The 21,843-nt window shown below is 40.8% G+C and overlaps 1 protein-coding gene across 1 annotated transcript in view; it reads right to left on the reverse strand.

Moving 5' to 3' along the window:
• NEBL (nebulette) overlaps window positions 1-21,843 on the reverse strand; it is a 215,919-nt gene that overhangs the window by 122,475 nt on the left and 71,601 nt on the right. The window contains exons 3-4 of the mRNA XM_015410010.1: window positions 16,641-16,725; window positions 313-420 (exon numbers count right to left, since the gene is read on the reverse strand). Coding sequence (XP_015265496.1) covers window positions 313-420; window positions 16,641-16,725 — 193 coding nt within the window. The remainder of the gene's footprint in view (window positions 1-312; window positions 421-16,640; window positions 16,726-21,843) is intronic.

Here is a 21,843-nt window from a genome sequence, read left to right on the forward strand (position 1 = left end):
ATTGCACTGAAGTCTTTTTTTAAAAAAGGAATCATAACAGAAATATTCTTATTTGTAAAAACAGGATTTGTTTCTTTATGAGATTTTTAACAGCAAGTGTAAATAATAAATCCATCTTTAGTATTGGAGAGGAGAAACACACACTACCAATGTACTGGGTAAGCAAAACAAAGCTCTAATCCCAAACATACCAACACATCAAATAATCCAGTTTTTTCACTCACACAGATTCATACTTGCAACCTCATATCATGCCTTTTTATTTGTGTACCATTCTTAAGATCTAGTATCACTGAAAATGATGTCACATACATTACTGATTTGCTCCTGCGTCCTTTTCAGTCTTTGCAGTTCTGGTGTGTCAGTTACAATGCTGAAGCCTCTTCCCTTGCTTTCTTCAAAGTCTCGTTTGTATTTGACCTGCCAAATAAGATATGCAGAAATAAAAGCATTTTCATTATATTCTACAGCCTATCAGATGAAGTATAATTTTAACTGAACACCATAAATAAAAGACAGCACTTGATTGTGTCATCTTCCATTTATTAAGAATGATTCTGTCTGCACTTTCACATCACAGATCTAGTTTGCAGTCTAGTCATGGAGCAGAACAAAGAACAGTAATTTTTTTAAAGATAAACAAAGATAACAAACAGAGCTTAAGTCTCCCCCTTTCTGCTTGCTTTCTGACAGTCAACAGGTGCTAGTGCTGGAGAGATGCAGACATTCCTAAATGATAAACTGAAGATCCATTTAGCTCATAGGTAGCGTTCCGGACACAGCACCACCATCACTGAGCACAGCTCCCCATCCAACTCATTCCCATTCTGCAGAACAGGCAACACCAATAGAGTGTGGCACTGTCCTTGAAAACATGGTAACATTTACAGCATGCACCATAAATCACAACTTGCTCCAACTATCATATAATGTGACCCCCCTCTCCCTCTGCTGATGGAAGCAGATGAAGATTGATTGATTTCCCAGATCAAACTGGAAACCAAGAAGTGTGTATCCTGGTACTTCTATGTCTATCCTTGTTTTCATGCTTTGAATACAAACCCTACCCCAAACTTCAGAGATGTCTCTCACTGGCAGTAACCATCAGTAGGCTTGGACCTGGTATATACTGCTATGGAACTACATGTTCTTATTTTTATTTTATTTTATTTTGTCTTTTTGCACCATCAACTTAAGTAGTCATCCTATATCCATGTAGATGTTGTCATCCAACATTAAGTGGGAGGGCTTCTGGAGCCTGCTAGGGACCTCCTGATGGCACTTGGGTTTTGGCCACTGTGTGACACAGAATGCTGGACTGGAGGAGCCACTGGCCTGATACAACATGGCTTCTCTTATGTTCTGCTGTACCTCTTCAACAAATAGCCACATAGCAAGTAAATGCTTGCAGAAACCAGTGTCATTTTATTGGGTACTTTGACTTTTTTGTTTTTAGATACCATATAGCATCAATTTTTAAAATTTCATTGACCTCATTATCTAACAAACTATATAATTATTTACATTGCTGAGACAGAAATGTTTGCATTTGGAAAACCTACTGAAAGCTACTCTAAGCCCATGAGATAAAGTAGGATATATATAAAGGTAAAGGTTCCCTTGCTCGAAAGCCAGTCGAGTCCGACTCTAGGGTTGCGGTGCTCATCTCTGTTTCAAAGCCGAAGAGCCAGCGCTGTCCGAAGACGTTTCCGTGGTCATGTGGCCGGCATGACTAAACACCAAGGCGCATGGAACGCTGTTACCGTCCCACCGAAGCAGTACCTATTTATCTGCTTGCAATTTCTTGCTTTCAAACTGCTAGGTTGGCAGGAGCTGGAACTAGAGACGGGAGCTTACTCCGTCATGCGGCAACTCGGGTCTCGAACTGCTGAACTACTGACCTTCCACAGCCTGCAGTTCAGCGTCTTAACCACTTGAGCCACCGCAGCTCCTAGGATATATATATAATAGATTAATTAATTAAAATATCTGTAGCTGAACAGCTGTATGTTGGATCCAGGAATACTAGCTGAAACCATTTGGTTTCCCTGTCAACCCCAAAGATTTCTGTTATTTGTTTTAAATACCTCATTCCACCTCTCCATAAAACTATTCTTGAAGCAGCTAACAAAATATTAAGATACTAGCATAACCACCAATTAACTGCACATAACGTATCAGTAATTAATTTTTGATATTTTGTTGCTGTTTTTTAAGTATAATCAGACACATGTAAAACTAGCAATACGTTTTCTTAAAACTCAACCTGTACTGCTGAAGCCCGAACGGGTGATTCCAACATGCCTGTGTACAATGCATTTTATTTGGTGCATGCGAGGGTATTATGGAAAGTGAGGTTGCTTTCCCTGGTTAAGGCTAGACTACACTACCACAGTGTGCTACTTCAACAATGATACAATGCTAAAATCAGATGTACATTTTTTAATGTTTCCTTCCACATACAGGATCGATATAATGCCACACTGGATTTTTAGGTGCTCTGTGATCAGAACAGTGGACAGACTCTTTCTCCCTCTCCTCTTTTTCCTGCATTCAACATCTAAATATTTCCATCATTTCCTATTGTTTGTTAATAGCATGTTCACTACTGTTATGTTTCATTTCAATTTCTGCACTGATGTTTGTATGAAGTTACGTTTAAATCTGTTTGCAGTTGCTTTCATTGTTGTCAGTTGCCTCAAAGTCATGTGATAGGTGTTAGGATATACTCCTGAGTCTCTCCCTCTCTTCTTTTTACTCCAAGAATTCATCAATGTGAAGATATCTTGAAAAATATGCATCTGTTTTTCTCATTTATCCCCCCCCAAAAAAACCCTGATGGCTATGGCCTGAAAATTGTAGGTAGAAGCATTAGGGTTGGTTCCAAATTTAACCCTGGCATCGTATCCACATCCCCAATCAACAAAAATATACACACAGAGAACACACACAAGATGACAAAATAACAACATCTGGTCAAAAAGTATGAGGGTTTGTATCATGCAGTTAACTGAGCAGTTCTCCCTATAAGTTTTCCATGGCCACCTACAAGGGTTTTTGTTGTTGTTTTTAAAGAAAAAAATAATGAGGATTATGGAATAAAAACTTTGCAGTCAAAGAACAGTATAGGTTCAAAAAAACTCTAAAGGATTTCAATAAAAAAGGAACTCCTTTAGTTTGACTGAAGGAGCAACAGAGGGCTAAACTTCACCTTACTTTTTACACAAGTTGGCCATGGGGACTTGCATCTATGCTTCAGTTGTAGGTTCCCAGTAGCAGCTCCATTTAGAAGCACTGCATGGGCCCAAAACAAAGCAGGACCACAGTACTGGGGGGGGGGACCACTTACTGGCTGGAGGCAGGAGATCTCCTGCCACCAGCTCTCATTGACTGCTACAACTCCTGTGGCTGGCAAGATGGGGGGGGGAACTGTCATCATTGCTATAGCATTACATCACTTCCAGGGAAAACCTGGAACTGACATCACTCTGCTCTAGGAATTGCTGGAAACTCTATGGTATGGCAATTCCTACAGCAGAGTGCTGGCCCACAGAATCACCAAAAGTCGGACATGACTGAATGGATAACAACAACAACAACAACAACAACAACAACAACAACACAGCAGAGTGACCTCACTTCTGTGGTTCCTGAAAGAGATGCAATGCTGTTGGCCAATGGTGCTCCTCCCACATCCCAGCCCCCAGGGTCCTGCTGGCGGCCAGCCACTGGGGGCTTTCAATTACATTAGTAGACACAGAGTATGTCCAGGAACATATATTCTTATCAACATATCATTGCTGCTAAAATATGTGCTCACACTAACATCCACCCAAACAGGTATATTAAAGGAAATTCAAAAGTCTGCAATAATTATTCCGGAAATAAAAGCACAGAAATAAACCAAAGGAATAGGTAATAGCTTTGTTCAGGAAGGAAGGATCTCAAAAATTATACTGTCTCCTTCAATATTCCAATATTCTCTTGGATAATTCATACACATATAGCTTGACTTTCATGAGCTCTCCTCTCTCCTTGCAAACTAACATGGGAGGGACACATTTGGCAATTTTTACAGACCAGGTGGTATCGCTTTCTGTCAACCATCTGGTCTCAGTTTGCTCTTGGTCAGGATCACCAGCACCAAACAATGTAGAAATAACTATTAAATGTGGGATTTTAATGTAAATTAAAAATACTTCAGAAGGAAGATAAAATATGAGAGAAGTTGTTTTTAAAGATATAGCACTAGAAAAAAATATCTAGTTTGCTTTCTAATAAAATGGATATTACATTTAAAAAGGTAGCTTTCACAAGCAACTGTCTTTCTTTTCTGAATGATAATGCAACAGAAGAATCAGGGGAAAGCCATGCTTAAATTAAATCTGCATTATTACCAACGTGAGTTTTGAATCACGTCAGAATTTCAAATATTGTCACATGTGAGGCCCCCCAAAAAACGCTAGGCTGCTTATTCTGTCTCAAATAAAGAAGGGCAGAAGGTGAAATAAACTCAGAAAATATCACAATAAGAACTATTGGATTTTTCACTTAACACATTTAATAGACAACAGGATCTTGCTAAACATACTAACAAAGTCACAACAAATGTTATCTAAGCAGCTTTAGCAAGCTGAAGGAAGTCTATAATGTTGTGACGGGGTGGGGGAATCCAGCAACACAGAAGCCAATGACCATGGGACTCCAACAACCAACAGCAGAGGTGGGCTGGAAAGCAGAGAGTTAATTAAAATTAGTTGGTGCTTAACAGTTGGAAGTGGACAGTTAGAGACAACGGCTGAATGAACAGTAGAGCGAAATAATCTCAGTACAGGGATCGGATTTCTCATAAAGCCCCCCCCCCCCCCCTCTGAGTAACTGAAGGTATAAAGTGTTACAAAGTTGCAGTAGGGGGGGTCTGTGCTTATTTGTAAAAAGTTATTAAACATGACAAGTAAGGGTTTTCTTGTCATGTACAGATTAAGAGCTAAAATCCCGTATTTCCATTTTACATTACAATTTCCCTTACCTCCTATTGCAGTAAATAAGCCTCATCTTATTTCTATCCAGTTTATCTCCCATCTCAATTATCAGCCACAGGCTTGGGACTCCAAGTTGGGAGGGTTTAATACTTAAGCCACATATCCTATCCTAGAATGTTTTCCCTCTGGCATCCCAGGTGCAGTAGGGAAGACGAGAAAGTGACAAATCAAGGTCTTGCCCCCAGGAAAAGATCATAATTGGCTATTTTCAAAACTTGCATTCCAGTTTTCTAGACAGTGTGTCAGCACATTTTATTTTTAAAAATGTTTGCAACAAGACAGAAACAACAGAAAAATCTAACCAAGAACTCAAAAAAAGCTCTCCTAAAAAGCATCCCTTTCATAAGGAGGTTTTGCTCTGGCCTGGCATCCAAACTCCAGTGGGTTTTTGGAGCATCCACATATCGTCCTCTAACGCTCCACTTTCTAGATTTACCCCTGTTGAGAAGTTAGCACATCTTGGAGACAGATAGTTATAAAAGTATTGCATTGTAGCAAGCTAGCAATTGCCTATTTACCTATTTTAAGTCTGAAAAGCCCTCTGGTGGCAGGGGGAAGAAATGGAGACAGGGCAGCTGAAACACAGAAAAGTATGGGTAGAACAGCTACATGGAAGCTCAACTGCAAAGCTACACAGAAAATCTCTCCTTATGGAGGCAGCCTTTAACTTGATCCAGTAGCACCATCAAGGGAGGAGTGAGGTGAATGTCTCTGGGGAGGGAGTTCCACAAGCTGTTAATGTTGAAAGGACCCTATTCTACAGATCCACCCATTGAAATTACAAATAATGGGGTCACACTGAGAAAAGCCCCAATGCAGATCTTCAAATAAGACAGGTATGTATAGGAGCCCAGACCTGGTCGGCCCAGGCTAGGATCTCATCAGATCCTGGAAGCTAAGCTGGGTCAGCCCTGGTTTATATTTGCATAGGGGACCACCAAATAAAGTCCAGTGGGGCAGATATCTGTTGTCTGGAGTTCAGTTGTAATTCTGGGGGATCTCCAGGTCCCAATTGGAGGCTGGCAAACCTAGGCCTAGCAGCACTCTCTGGGTGACTTGATACCACCTGACTTGCATGATTCCACTAGGTGCTTGCTACTGTTCAACAGCATTCAGCCTATGAAAGTCAGTGTAGTATAATGGTCAGAACTTCAGAGTAGGGTTTGCAAGACCCAGGTTTAGATCCCCATCTTGCTGTGGAAGCTCACTGGGTGATTTTGGACCAGTCACATACTTTCAGACCTCATAAGGTTGTTATGTGGATAAAAAGGAGAGGATAATGTAAACTGCTTTAGTCCCCACTGTGGAGAAAGGTCAGTTTTCCAAATCTGCAGGAGGAAAGGAGATGGAAAGCTGACGGCATATTCCTGAAGCCTTGTGGATTCACAAGCTGCGAGATGAAGATTTTGTGAAGAGAAATTATAAACATCTATATTTGGACTTTGCACTTTATGAGGAATTTGACTTGAACTATTTCTGAAGGTGCATTAATAGGACTGTTTTTGTATTTGGAACATGTACTTTTGAGTTTCTGATTACTATATTGCATTTTTAAAAAACTACTCTATTTTTTATATAAGTTTTGATTATTATACTCATTGATTGTTGAATATATTTTTCATTATTAATGCATAGTTTGATCTTTTGTATCTTTTGCATTACTTACTCCCTTCTGTGCATCTCTGCTGTTTGAACCTCCAGGTGAGGGCTAGCGATCTCCTGGAATTACAACTGATCTCCACATGATCAGTTCCTCTGGAGAAAATAGCTGCTTTGAAAGGAGGAGTTTATGGTACTATACCCTGCTGAGGTAACTTCCAAGCTCAAACCTCATCCTCCCAATGCTCCACCTCCAATCTCCAGGAGTTTCCCAACATGGAGCTGGCAACCCTAAGAGGAACTGATCTCTGTATTTGGGCAATCCATTGTGATTCCTGGAGAGTGGTTGCTGCCACTGCTGCTGTGGGGGAGAGAAACTAGGTGGGAGGTAGGGATAGTGACAGGGGCAGAAAAAGTGATGGGGTGGGGGCAGAAAGGAAGTGCCAGGCATGGCGGGGGGAGAGACAGAGTAAGAAAAGGGGGGACAGGAAGGAGAAAGAGTGGGAGGGAAGTAGGGGGGGGGGGAGGGGAAGAGACAGAGGTGGGGAGAATGGGATAGCCGCTCCCACATGTTTCTTGCAGGTGCCCACTTGTCTGCTCTATGTGCACTTTTACTTCTTTTTCTCTGCATGTGACACAGTTGTAGTCTGGATTATGTTAGGCTGATCACTGTGGCTTGATATTTAAATGGATGGCATGGCAGGGTATTTACAATCATCTTAAATGAACAGTGTTTTCTGTGTTCCACAGTCAGAGACCAGGTAGCTTTTATTTTATTTTTAACAGTTGGGAACCTAAAAAGGGAGCTTGTAAGTACATATGGTATTGAATCAATACCTTCAAAAGTCCCTAAACTCTTAAAAATTTTAAATCTGTCATTAAAGCCATCATGTATTGCTTATAATCTGCAGCTACAATGCGCAGCCACAGAGAACACAAATTCCAGCTTTCTCTGACTGAAAAGACATTTGTCTACTTAAAATTCCTGGTAGGAGAGAGAAAGAATGGGAAGGACTTCCAGCAAATCCTAGACTAGAACTGACTAGAACAATGCTTCCCACTCTCTGACTAGACAATAGGAACTCACTGGGATTGGTGACCCATGAACAGTCATTAAATCACCTACAAATGATCAGGGTTTTTTTTAAAAAAAAAAAACAGGGTGTCATTCAGGGAGGCAGGAAATGTTTCAGTGTGCATATTATTCCTCTGAAGCACCTACATATGTAGTTATATATGAACTCTAAAAATGTAACCACCAGAAATATCTTTAATACCCTTTGCTGCACTGTAATTTAATTCTGATTAACTCCAAAAGCTCACAGGAAATTCTGAAATGGCACACCTGGTTTCTAAGTAAAATGGATAAAACAAGATGAGCATCACGAGAACCTTAATGTGGAGGTCCATGTATATTAGTGGAGCAATTAGAAGCCAGGAAGATTTTTTTTTAACATTTTTATTTTTATTCTTTTACTTAATAGTACATTTGAATGGAGAAAGAGAAATATCACAAATTCAAAAACGACAGGAGGGTATACAATAAAGGGATATAAGAGTTGTAACCATTGTATGTACCGATTAAACTGTGAACCAAAAGGATCCTTGATAAAAATCTTGATGATCTTGTTAACTATACTTTACTCAGTATTTTATCTTTTGGCTACTCTGAACTTTTGCCCCATCTGTTAGTGTTAGAAACCGTAAGATTTTTGATCCCATTATCTATAGCACATAGATAAAGATGGATCTCCAACTTTTTGCAGTGTGATATCACATACAAAAAACCCCTAGAATCCTGAGTAAAGCATGGCAGTGCCGAGTACATTATTATTACCAGCAACAGCATGGCAGTGCCGAGTACATTATTATTACCAGCAACAGTACGATCACCACCCTTAACCTTCCCATATACCTTCCACACACGCACACAAAGTGCATGTAAAATATTAAATATATTAAAATATTCTGATAGGAAAAGATGAGGCAAACAGAACTGTTGCCTTTTAATTTAAATGTAACTCCTACGCTGACTCTTTAGGCGGATCCACTGTTCCTACCATAGGGACGAGTGAGCTCTTGCTTCAGTATCAGGTATCATTACCACAGCAACTCTGTGCACTAACTAACACCCTGTCACACATCAAACAGGGTTGCACTTACCTGTAACCACTCTTCATCGAGTGGTTTTCTGTGCAGGCACACATGGGACTGTGTGATTGCAGGCCAGCCACAGAGAGGCGTTTCCAAGCTTTTTTGAAGAAGCTTCTAGGCTCTGGAGTGCTCCCCCTCCTCTCTGCCTATAGGGATCCCTTTTCCCACCCAAAGGGTCATGTGACAGAGGTGGAATGATTGTGGGGAAAACACTTAAAATCAACGAAGAAGAAATTAAAATTCTGAACGACATTCCATTTGAGATCCGGAAACGAACACGACAGTATAAAGACTTAATTCTTTTCCTACAAGACAAAGCAATAACCTACAGATGGAGTTTCCCAGAAGTAATCATGTTCAAATACAATGACAAGAAAGTTAAAATTGCCTCTGTCCAAAAGGCCAAAAAAATTTTGAAAAAACAATTGGGCATAGATAAAGACGAGGACCCTAATCTGGAAGAAGGATAGGAACCCAGTGAGGAAGAAGCAGATAATTCTTCAAGTGATTCCAGCAGTTCAATGTCAGAGTCTGAGAAAGGAGTAGCAGCACCCAAAATTTCAAAAGGGAAGAAGAAGCCCAAGAGATAAACGTTTCACCCCCCCCAGATTACACTACTACTTCTTAAGCGTAAATAAGCTTTAATCAATAGAAGTTTGATCTCTCTGCTTTTATAATTCTATGTTTATGATAATACCAATATTATTGCAGGAGTGATGTAGGCATGTGTCAGCTTACAAATATTCTTGTCATAAGTTAGTGATAGGTTTCCCCCTGTACCTTTACCTTTAGAATGTAGGATATAGCTTATAAAACCAATAAAAAAAGTTTATACCCCCAAAATCTTGTTGGTCTCTAAGGTTTTCCTGGACTCCAATCTAAATTTTCAACAGGTGTGCAGAGAAAGTGTTAAAACAGTCTCTCTCTCCCCCATGCCAGTGTGCCCTTTTAAAACACAGCTCCTGTGGCTGCAGTCTACTAAAAAGACTAGAAAAACAATTCTACTTGAGCTATCTGCCATTAGGTGAGAATGGCCCTTGTTCTGGGATGGAAGGGAAGAGGATGCTGGGCAGCCACACCTCTCGGCAGGTCTTAATTGAGGGTCCTGTAATACCATCCATAGCTCCACCCCACCTTTTGGTCTCTGGCTGCAGGGCAGTGGGGTGGGGGGATGAAGCCAGGAGACCTCTCTGGTCCATGCCAGTCCTTGAAAGGCTCAGCCTGTTTGTCAGCATAGGTAACAGCACATTAATTTTAAACCATCTTCCACTACCATGAATAAAAATATAGTCTTCCATTCCAACACAGATGGCTCTAATCTGAACCCTAACAGACAGCAGTGTCTGACATTAATGACATGCATGAATACATGGATCACAAACGACACTTCCTATATTTTCAGATATTCATTAGCATCTAAAGCTGCTCAGACTCTGGAAGGACCTCTAATTATCTTTTTATCCATATTCCCTAACAAGGGGGCTGATTTCACATCAGGGCTGTTTCCTTGAAAACAATGTGAAAGCCTTTCGATTTCTGAGATCCCTTTGAAACTTTTGTTCAGGTACATAGCAGCTTATATTCTCCATGACTAATTTATGTAGTTTTTATTTTCAAACATTCTTAAGAAAATTGATTCTTAAAGCTTACATAATAAAAGAACTAGAGATGTATTTGAAGAAAGCTGAGAAGCAGGACACTGAACTTTGTTGCAGCTAAATATCAGCAGTAAACATACTTCATTCTGAAAGGAACTAAACATGATAGAAAATAAAAATCAATACCTATTTAAATCAAGCATTTTGCAATAGTTTCCAATTAACTTTCTCAGTGCTGTGCAGAATGTACTCGTTTGACATATTTCTCTGTTGTTCTAAACCATGCATTAGACCCATTAAGCATTATATAACCAGGAAGTTGCACAGAAATCAATTTCTATCATTCAATAATAATGGCATTTAGATTGCTTGACATCATCTTTTTATCAGATGGGTTATGGAGAATGTATTCACAAAACAATAAAAGGAAACTCTATTAACTATCACTGTTTTTAAAGTATTGGTGGATAACAGGTCTACATCAGGGATCCCCAACATGGTGCTTGCCATCATCTGTCCTGGAGCCCACCAAGTGTTTTTAGAAAGTAGGCATAGCCAGATAGGAATTTTGACCAGCAAGGCTTCTGATTGGCCATTGGAGATTAGATCGACTGTCCAGATTTTTTTTAAAAAAAATTGCTTCAGCAACAGCTGTCACAACAGAGCACAAGAAACTTCACTGCATGACCAAAGGCAAGCCGTGTATGCAAGAAAGTATTTTAAAACATGTTCATTTAAAAAGACATCCTGTTAAGCAGAGTTTCTTCCTGAAATGCTGAAGACTTACTATTAGAGTTACACATAATCTAATGCCCTGACATTTTGTGGTTGTCCCCACCTCCCGTGGAAGCCATTTTGTGGTTGTACCACCAACCATGAGTCAGAATTCCAAAGGTCCCCACTAACATATAATATTGCACAGCAAATTGTTTTGTTATTTGACTTATTTATTTAGAAATCTGCTCAAGGTGGCTTACAACTAAATTTTGTTTACCGAAGTTTCAAAAACTTAACAAATATACAAACCACAGACAGCAAAGTGTCCACAATTATTTAATGTTTAAAAATCCCCTTTTTCTACTTTAAAAAGTCTTCAAGGCAAAATTAAAAGTCACATCACAAACAATAAAATCATAAAATATAGTAATTTGTGCAAGGCCTTGGGAAGAGCATTCAATTTGAAAATTAGGACTCCCAGATCTAAAACCTCCTCAAACTAGTCAAGCTGGACCACCACACAACTGATTGGGACCGTAAACTATTATGTCTGGGTATCACCCATAACGTGTGATAGGAGTCACGAGTAAACAAGAACTGTCACAGCTCATTAGAAGACATTTGAGAGAATTTGACTACAAGAGCATGTCGATTAGAGCCCACAGAGTGTGCTCAACCTTTTCAGTAGGCATTTAGCCTCCAATAACAATGCCAAACTACCTCTCTGAGATAATTCTTCCAAAGTATAGATGGGCATTCATGCTAGCATACCTGAATACTCTACCTTCAGCTGTGATGTCAGGGAGATTTAATGGGATTTCATACTCAGATTGACTCTGTAATTGCAGCAGCAGTAAAATTGACTCTTTGGATCATATTCTGCTTGAATTGTCCAAACTTTTCAGCTCTAAGAGATGGACCAATCACCCCTTTATTTAATGAGGATTTCTTCTCTTCAGAAGCAAAATCATCCTGGTTACTCAGAGACAAAGATAAACAAACTACCGTGCGTGTGACCAAATTTCTAGCAGCTGTTGTCAAATCACATGACAACTTTTGCAGTAGCAACCTTTAAATTCTTCCATGTTTTCCTGTGGAATGAAGTTTATTGTGAGACAAGGGTTTGCTGTTTAAGACTCTGGGTGCAAAAACAGCAAAGACAATAAATGGTGCAAGTATGAATTTCAACAGCACCAAAATAAAAACCCAATAGAAATTACATTTAGCCTAGATCCTAAATGATTTTATTTATTTACTTATTTATTTATTGCATTTATATCCTGCCCTCCCCGTGGACGGGCTCAGGGCAGCTCACATTTATCGGCACCATGTGCCAATAAAACAATCATAAAATAATCATACAGTAAACAGTTAACAATTTAACAATTTAGTGCTTGCAATGGTGGTCGTTCCTTCAGTAAATTAAAGGTGGCGTGCTGTAGAATGTAATTCTAAAATCCCAATTCAGTGGTATTCCAGCCTCCCACAATGCTGTGGCTCGATCTCCATGCAGGGCCAGCCCTCTACCATAGATGTTATAAGTAATAATAGTTGGTGGTAGTGGTGAGCGGCTCCTAGTTGAAAGCCTGGTGGAAGAGCTCTGTCTTGATATGCAATGCTTGACATGAGGTGAATTTTCAAAGCCAAGGAACACTATAAAAAGTCCTATGGTGAGGATACCTGGAGGACATGTTAATTTCTGGGCTGTTTCATGTAGAAGGAATAATTAACTCTGCATTCAAACTAGTCTTCAAGAAGGGCATAAAAGTGATTTATTCATTAGAACGTAACAGTTTATGTTGAAAATTCAGTAACTTATCTTAAACATTTCTCATTTTAATTAGTAAGATTTCTTTTTTATAGGATATACCAAATATTATTGAAGACAGCTTGGGAATTCCTTCTCACACAAATGGAACAATGCAGACAAATAAAAGGTAGAATAAGTATCTTCTCTTGAAAAAGAAGATCACGTTTCAAACCGTCATATAAACAGTCAGAAATTAATGTAAGAAACACTGAATTTCTCTCTCTGCATATGGAATATTAAAGGAATCTGTCCACAGATTCCATCAGTTAGATTCACATGTAATTTCATACCCAGTTAGCTTTTTTTTCATCTTGTTCCCGGGATCAGCTCACACATGGGTGGACCAATATGTAAGTTAAACATGCATGGAGCAGAAAGAATTTATGCATCCTCTCCTCCTCTAAAGGTAAAGGTAAAGGCTCCCTTGCTCGAAAGCCAGTCGAATCCAACTCTAGGGTTGCGGTGCTCATCTCCGTTTCAAAGCTGAAGAGCCAGCACTGTCCAAAGACATTTCCATGGTCATGTGGCCGGCATGACTAAACACCAAGGCCCACAGAACGCTGTTACCTTCCCACTGAAGTGGTACCTATTTATCTACATGCAATTTCTTGCTTTCAAACTGCTAGGTTGGCAGGAGCTGGAACTAGAGACGGGAGCTCACTCCGTCATGCGGCACACTCGGGGCTCGAACTGCTGAACTACTGACCTTCCACAGCCTGCCGTTCAGTGTCTTAACCACTTGAGCCACCGCAGCTCTCCTCCTCTACCTAACTGTTAATGTGAATTAAGGTATGCACAAAGAAGGAGAGAGACAGATCACACATTCAAAGCCTATCAGTAGGGAGTAAAGTGTGTATGTTTCTGTTTTCATTAAAGATTAAATTTGTGGCAAATGATGTTGATCAAGCAAAAAAAATTCTACTGTAATATGAGAAGTGGTACTTAGTACTAGAAACAAACATTTTTAGTTGCTAGTTTGTGATGTTGCATCGCTTTTGTTATCGCTATTAATTAAATGTCACCTTCTCAAACTGTTTACATTAGTAAATGTTATGACTCTTCAAACATGTTCAAAATTTCTTAATTCTTCACCTCGGAAAATGCAAAGTCAATAGAGTTCTCCAAATTCAGGAAAAGATATTATTCACTCTTCTGTCCATCATGCTTCACAATCGCTTTTGTAGATCAGGTGCCCTACCCTTAGTACCATACATTGATCTTTATATCACAAAGAATGAAGGAGGCCTTTCTCTGCTAACAACAAATGTTATTTTCATTCTCAGGAGGCTCTGTTTTGGAGAACTTTCCAGCTTCTGCTCCTATTACTTTCTGTCTTGCCCATACCCTGCTTTTGTATACATATATTCCTTCCAACACATACCTGCTTAAAGGAACCAACCCTCAGAAACAATCCATGATCTATATCCCAAATACATGATCTATATACCAATTTAGATAATGATTATATACAAACAAGCCATTCTCAAAGCAATAGCTTAGGTCTTTGTTTTGCGGGGGGGGGGGGTGCACTGGGTTGCATATAACCAGCTTTTCCGATAGCAAAAAAGTTCGGGAGGTCCCCTTTCACTACTAAAAAGGCTGTGCTGGGAATTATGGGACCTGCATGGAGAAAAGCCATATGGAACAGGAGCTATAGTATGGAGGGGAAATGTGCATGATTGAAAGCATTTTGTTACTATCATATTTGGAGGACCCCATTTCTTTGCTGGTTTTCTGCATTTATTTATTTGGTCAGTAGCACCTCCTTAGGTAATACTGTTTCAAGTATAGTCATTTTTTTATTTTCACATCAGGACTGCACATAACACCTCAGTATTTTCATACTGATAATGTTAACACCTCTAGTGAAGATTAAATGATGGTATTTTTATTTTTATCATCTGACTCTCAGTGGACCACTGACTCATCAAGCTGTGACCTTGAAACCAAGAATGCATTAAAACCTCAAGCTAGCAATGAGGGGGGGAAATCCTCTTTTACTGAGAGCAGCAGGAAAAGAACACTCTATACAAGGCTAAACTTTAAAGTAGTACCTGGTGGGTAGGAACAAAAAGGCCATCTCACTGGGATTGCTAAATATTTGCAAACTTTTGTGGTTACGTTTAGTGACTGTAAATCCCTATAGAATATTTGTTACCCATTTTGTTCCACTATATTGTAAAATTTCCAAGGTAATGTGATAAAATATGAATAAAAAGAGGAAGCCAGCTATACCTCAGTTCAGGCTTTCTGGGTGTAATTACATTCAGGAATGGTACATTTAAACAACGAAGGTCCCTGCCACACGGGACGGCTGAAACACGGCTAATCAGAGCCGCACCAAACTTGAGACGCCGCGGCGGGATCCCACGGATCCCCTCAGCCGCGGCGCATCGCTCCCCGGCACGATCAGATGCCAAGGAGGAAGAGATGAGGGGGAGGGGGAGGCTGCCAAACTGCGCATGCTCGAGCATGCGCAGTACAGCAGGGGGCAGGGGATGCGCCGGCGAAAAGACGCGCCGGCGATCCCACGGCCGCATTTGCCGCGGCCCATTCAATTGAACCACCCAGGTAGGTAGTTCTTCTTTGATGCGCGTTTTGGGCGGTTGGGACGGATCGGGGACAGCCACGGCACGATTGCCAGATGTTGCTGTGTGATCGCGCCCGTTTGATGCGGCCCCGATCCGTCCCTCTCCCGGCCCAAAACGCCTCGTGTGAACAGGGCCATAGTTAGCTCTGCAGTGTTATATAATTCATTTTCCACATGCATAAAATAATAAGACAATAAATGTATAAAGCCTAATACATTAAGAAGTTAAAAACTAAGCTATAGCTAAATGCCACAGGTATTGCAATTTAATTATATGAACCCGTAAACACTTTATTTGTTAAATTTCCAAAGTCAAAATAATATTTTTATTCTCTGTTTATTATTCTTTCACATAGGGCATGATCCAGTCTACTATAGATGCAAAATCCATGGTCAGGTTTCCATAAACATGTCACAGAGCCTTGTTTCTGCACATCCCATACTTATGTACACACAGGCTTGTGCAGGCAGTAGTAGGAACCATGAGGGAGAATAAGAGATCTGTGTGAACTTCCTGTATTTCTTTTTAGCTTTCTTTTCATTCAATACAAGTTTCTCATGCCACAAAATTTGTATGACCATGTTGAGTTTTTTCCTTGTATTCAAATGGTCTAATCAATAAAACAGATGAAACAGAAATAGCCAAGCAACACTGCAATCATGTCAGTGCTTTTTTTCCCCCAGCTACCCTAGTTAATGTAAAATGACTCAGGCCACATGCAACTGCTTGAACTTTAAGATTTCTTGTATGGCAAGTGAACCAACCCTTAGTATAAATACTAGTGAGAAGCTATGTCAGCTATTATTAACATATTTAGTATTTATTCATTTATTTATTCAGATTTTTACCCCGCCCTCCTGGCCAAAGCCGGCTTAGGGCAGCTTACATAAAAACAGATAATTAAATTAAAAACATAAGTTGCAGTTGAAACAAATTATAAAATCATATTAAAGTGCTAGTAGTTGTTAATATTCGTACAACAGTAGCAGCCAATAACCACTGTACAAAGTTCTTATCTCACAGTCAGCTTTTAATGTTTGTTTGGAATGTCCTTGCAGGGCTTGTTGTTCTTTAGCCTGTAGATGGCAGTTCCAAATTATTAACATATCCAAATTAATTCACAGATTACCTGACTTTGCAATTCACTTTGTTGTTTCAGTCGAAGGTTTTCAGGCGTGTCCGCCACGGTAGTAAAGGACTGCTTTGGGTAATGCCTAGAAATTAAAAGAGAAGGGATTAACCACTTTCACCAACTTCTAACCATCTCATATGTCTTGTGCCTTTTGCATGCCCACCCTCCAATTACCTACCATCTTCTTATGCTACTGCCTTTGAAATATTCTCATCCTTGAAGCTGGACTAAGTTCATGAGCTACAGTTTGAAATCTTTGGATTTCAGTAATGCTTTGAGCTCTCGTTTGCATATCAGCAGTGAAATATTGATTACCTGCTCTGAGTTTTGGCTTGCCTACTACTTTTGACCCAGGAACTGATCTAGCGGAAACCAGTTCAGAGTGGCAAAGGTCGTTCCTATCCCGCTTTGGAGGCCCAATTTCCTCCGCCATGGAATCGGGCCCCGGGGGAACTCCGCCCCCGAAGCGCAGCGTGGCTGCGTCACCAGAGGTGACGCAGCCACGTTGCTCACGTGGGGCCGTGTCGCACCCACGTTGATCGCGTGGGGCCGTGGCCCAGATCGTAAAAGAGAAAACTCTATGGTTTTCCCTCTGACGATCTGGGCCACGCCCTCAACGTGAGCGATGTAGCACGTCACTTCTTGTGACGTGCTGGCAGCGCGTGCGCGCTTTGCGCATGCGCACCATTGAGGAGCTCCCAGAGCCCGGCAAGGCTCCCCTGCTGCCAAGGTAAGAAGACTTGGCAACCCTACCATACCATGACAACCATATGTTACAATTCTGTTTACAGGAGGCATCTAAAAACATGAAGAATGGATTACTCATTTTGATGGAATTATTTCATGTGTCTGCACTCATAGGTTTTATGCCAGGAGGTAATTTGGAAATTTTAAGTATTCTGAGGGAATGGGGCTAAAGAGCATGCTTTTAGTCTAGATTATATGTACACTAGGCATGGGGATGGTGGAAATGCAGAAAATAGAAACAAAGTAAAAAATGGAAATAAGGATAAGGAAGGACCAAAAAAAACCCCTACTACCCTTATCATAGGCTTCCAGTCCCAAGGTTGATAAACTCACACAGCTATTGCTGTGTGGATTCAAGATGAAAACCTATAAAAAATATCCAGGACTTGCCTGAACTAGAATGGTTGCTTTAAGAACTGACTCTGTGGTTGGGGGGGGGCGCTAATATTTTATGGCTGGTGAACACACAGTTTAGAGTTCAGTAACTTTGATCACAATCTTATTTTTCATGAGAACTGAGTCAGTAGTGAACTGTACATAAAGGTCTCCTGACATTACACTGAGATCCCACCTACCAAAAGGTCAACCCTATTAGCATTAATCATGTCAGCACATTATTCTAAGTAAATGGAAAATGCATTCAACAAAGGATACACCACAAAGAACAGCAGCCTACTCAACATCTCTTCTTCAATTTGAAATATTATACGCCTGTCATACATTGTTATTCCTAATACAATTTAAAATAGTGAGTCATGCACTTGTCGTGCAGCATGACACATTTACAAAACTGTAAACTGACAGTTTTTATCGTTTCATACCAACTTCTTTTCAGAATTATCTACATTAAAAGCCAAAACAAAATAGTTTACCACATAAACTGCTTGTTAAGTAAGAAACACTGTGGGAAATGTGTTTACAAAAATCTCTCTTAAGACCCATCCTGAAAGAACAGAGATGCAGTTTGCTAATGTAAAGATCTATGACATTTAAGTGTCAAGGCATATACTTCTTTTTTTCTCTCTCCTAGATTTCCCAGTTAGTCATCACATATTTGATGCAAACAAACACATGCAATCATTATGGAGAAACAATTTCTTGCATCCACCAGTCACAGATTGCATTTGAAACTTGCTGAGGGAGGGCAGAATGGAGACCCACCCTGGGTACTATTTACGCAGAAAAGGGTCATGGATTGATCTACTGCCCAAGTCAATACAAGCATATGAAAATTATGCAGAAGTGATCAGACATAAGCTTATCCTTTCTCTAGACACTGCACAGACAATTATGTGATTTACAACATGAGTGATCTAATTTTTATCATCTTCCTTCCGTGCCTTTACAAAGAAGGAGCACACAGACCAGGCATATCAAATAAATCAACAGCAATGTTATTCTTTATTGCAGTTCTCTTTCCTTGGTTATATAACTTTAAACAAACAACCACAAACCAATGCTCAACCAATGTATTCTGTCCTTAACCTAACAACTTACACTCAGGCCCATAGCTAACATGGGGCCCACGGGGCCTGGCCCCCTTGTGTTTCTTCTGGGCCCCCTCCCTCCAGGGCTGCCCCCAAAGTGCTCCAACTTACCACCTGCACTGTACTTCCATTTAATTAGCTGGCGGGCCCCCCCAAGGCCCCCTCCCAAAGAATTCCCTAGCTACGGGGCTGCTTACACTTCACACATTACTTGGGTACATGCATGCCACACACGACCTAGGCTTCCCATCAAGCAGATATACTGGAGTGTAAAGCAAGAAGGGGAGGACAATCTCATAGAGCTTCAAAACAACTATACAGCAAACGTAACAAATGGATTGGTACCCAGACACTGTAACAGGTTACATTCTTCACTGTTTGCTTTAATTAGTTTGTGTTAATTGGTAACTGTTCTAAGAAAACCTAATATTTTGTTTCTTCAGTCTTTCCATCAGTCATTCTATCACTAATTATCTACCTTCAGAGGATAGTTTAATTTTCTGCCTTATTAACTCCCACTAAAAGATGAAGCCTACCTGATGAACCCCTGTCCCTGATCAAGGCAGTCAAACAACACAGAGAATTCATTGGTCACAAAGACTCCTGAAAAATAGCTTACTCTAGAGGAAATATTTGTAATTAAAAAGGGTTGTGAACAATTACCCATTGTGTCAGGCACACCCTCATTTACCTCCTCTCCAATTTCATAATTACTTCTAATTTGCTGTTCCTTTTACCACAGTGGTATTTACAACAGAATTAAGTAAACAATTGTTCCACAAATAATTGTTAAAAGACTAATCACAAAACATGTTTCTTCTTAGGTGTCATTTGAACATTCTTTCAGCCATATGGGAGCTGCTTATTTATGAGCAAGGCACCACGTGACTAGGAGAACATTTGGATGATTCAGTTCAGTGACTGCACTGGTCTTTCCCACTAACCATTAAGGTGCCCAACGGTACAACAGTGATGCTTTACTTCTTTCCCCCCCCCCCCATTCCTGGAGGTTTAAAAGAGAGGCTGACTCCTGGAAGGAAGTTCTTGGGGAGACACTGTTGTTACCAAGGGCAGAGCTTTTACTTTGTGCTCTGCTCCTCTCCTCCTCTGTAAGTTAGTCTGTTCATGACACATCAGTTTGTTGTATTTGCTGTTGTAGTTATTTTCTCATACTGCAAAGTAGACTTCAGTCCTTGTTGAGTGGAGAAAAGCAGGTTAAAAGTATACAAATAAACGAACAAACATATTCTTCTAAGTGCAGGATGAAAGACAATCATCATATTCCTCCATCACAAATTCCACACATAGATTTTATCTCCAGGGCAGCATTCAAATCATTTAGCACTAGCTTATCTCCAGGGCAGCATTCAAATCATTTAAATCTGAATTTCCCCAGTGTCTCAGCTCCACTGCAAGGGCAGAATCATACAAAGTCATTCCTGTACTGAAACACTGATATGCAAGATGAAGACACATCTACATGAAAGTGGGAGCTTCATCTTCAGTTCTTACCATGCCCATCAGCTTCACATTTGGGTGTACTAATTATTACCTGGGAAATCATATGCACAACATTTAGAACCGGGCATCATGTGCATCAGTAGGAATCAGCAAGATCCAATTCTACCATCCCCTAGTTTTACAAGGATGTTTGGAGAGTCTGGGTTTGCTGTGTGTTGGACATGAAGCACTCTTTAAAGTTCAGAGCTCTCACCTGCCCAGCAACACTGCTGGTGGGTGGGGGCTACACCCCTAATGTAGCCAATCCTCCAAGAGCTTGCAGTAGCCCCTGTAAGAAGAGCTCTGTAAGCTCTTGGAGGATTGGCTACATTAGGGGTGTGTCGCCTAATATACGAAGGAGTTCCTGCTACAAAAAGAGCCCTGAGTGTTAGCTAGCTCACCGTTTTTTAGCCTCCGGCTCACACATTTTTTCTTAGCGCAGGAAGGATGGCTCCAGAGCAAATTAATTTATTCAGTAGCCAAATCCCTTGCTCACAACTTTAATGCCAGTAGCTCAGAAAGTATAATTTTTGCTCGCAAGACTGCACAACTTAGACAGAGCATTGTCTGGGTTGGGTATGTTTTTTGCCGCACCCCGATATACGGGTCGTGTTCCCGGACCTGTATAGGGCTGACGGGGTGCATTTGTCTGATCACCTCCACTGGGAACCTTTTAGAGTAGGCTCCTCCCTGCAAGTTGGAAGGCTTCAGAGGTAGGCGCTCCTAGGGGGCAACCAGTTTGCTAGGCTGCTCGTTACGAGCCAGAGAGTTGGCTCACGATCAGAGCTGAGTGACAAGCCCTTCAAGGGCAAGGGGGTTGGTCAGGGAGTGACGCCTGCCTTGCCTGTTCCATGCTTGCTTAGTTGTTATTGCTGCGATGTTCTGTTAAATAGTTAATAAAGTGGCCCTTGTTTTATTCCAAACCGTTGTCTGTCTCGCTATTCTGGCTGGGGGGGGTCAAAGGATTTCTCATTGAAGTTCTGCTGGAAATGCACTTTCCGCTGCACGTTCTGCTCTTTGAAGTTTACCAACAGAATACATCTGATAGCATTCAGTGTGTAAAATGAGTTGGGGGGGATTCAGCACAGGGGGTTTATCCTCTGGTTATAAGTAACATCTGAGCTGAACAGAACGGCTGTCAGTTCTAGCCCCGTGCTGGTGTGAGCTACCAACCTTGTCCCCAGCTCACCGTCCACCCAGCTGTTCAAAAGCTTCAGCGAGTAGATAAAATGGGTACCTCTCCGTGGAGAGGGTGGGCACACTAAACCCCCCGGCGAGGGAGGTGTTAGCCGGAGAATGGAATGTCCAGCTCGTAAGATCGGAAGCCTAGAAAGATCTCTTTGGCATCAAGAAGCCTGTAATGGGCCATTCCGGCCAGGCGGTGGCAGTGCAGCGTTGTGACTTGAAGCAGTCCTGGAGAAAAGCTGACGTCATCAAGCCAAGCCGAGGGGAAAATGCCGTCTGGA

Source organism: Gekko japonicus, unplaced genomic scaffold (assembly GCF_001447785.1).
Source record: "Gekko japonicus isolate JY-2015 unplaced genomic scaffold, Gekko_japonicus_V1.1 scaffold101, whole genome shotgun sequence".
NCBI lineage: Eukaryota > Metazoa > Chordata > Lepidosauria > Squamata > Gekkonidae > Gekko > Gekko japonicus.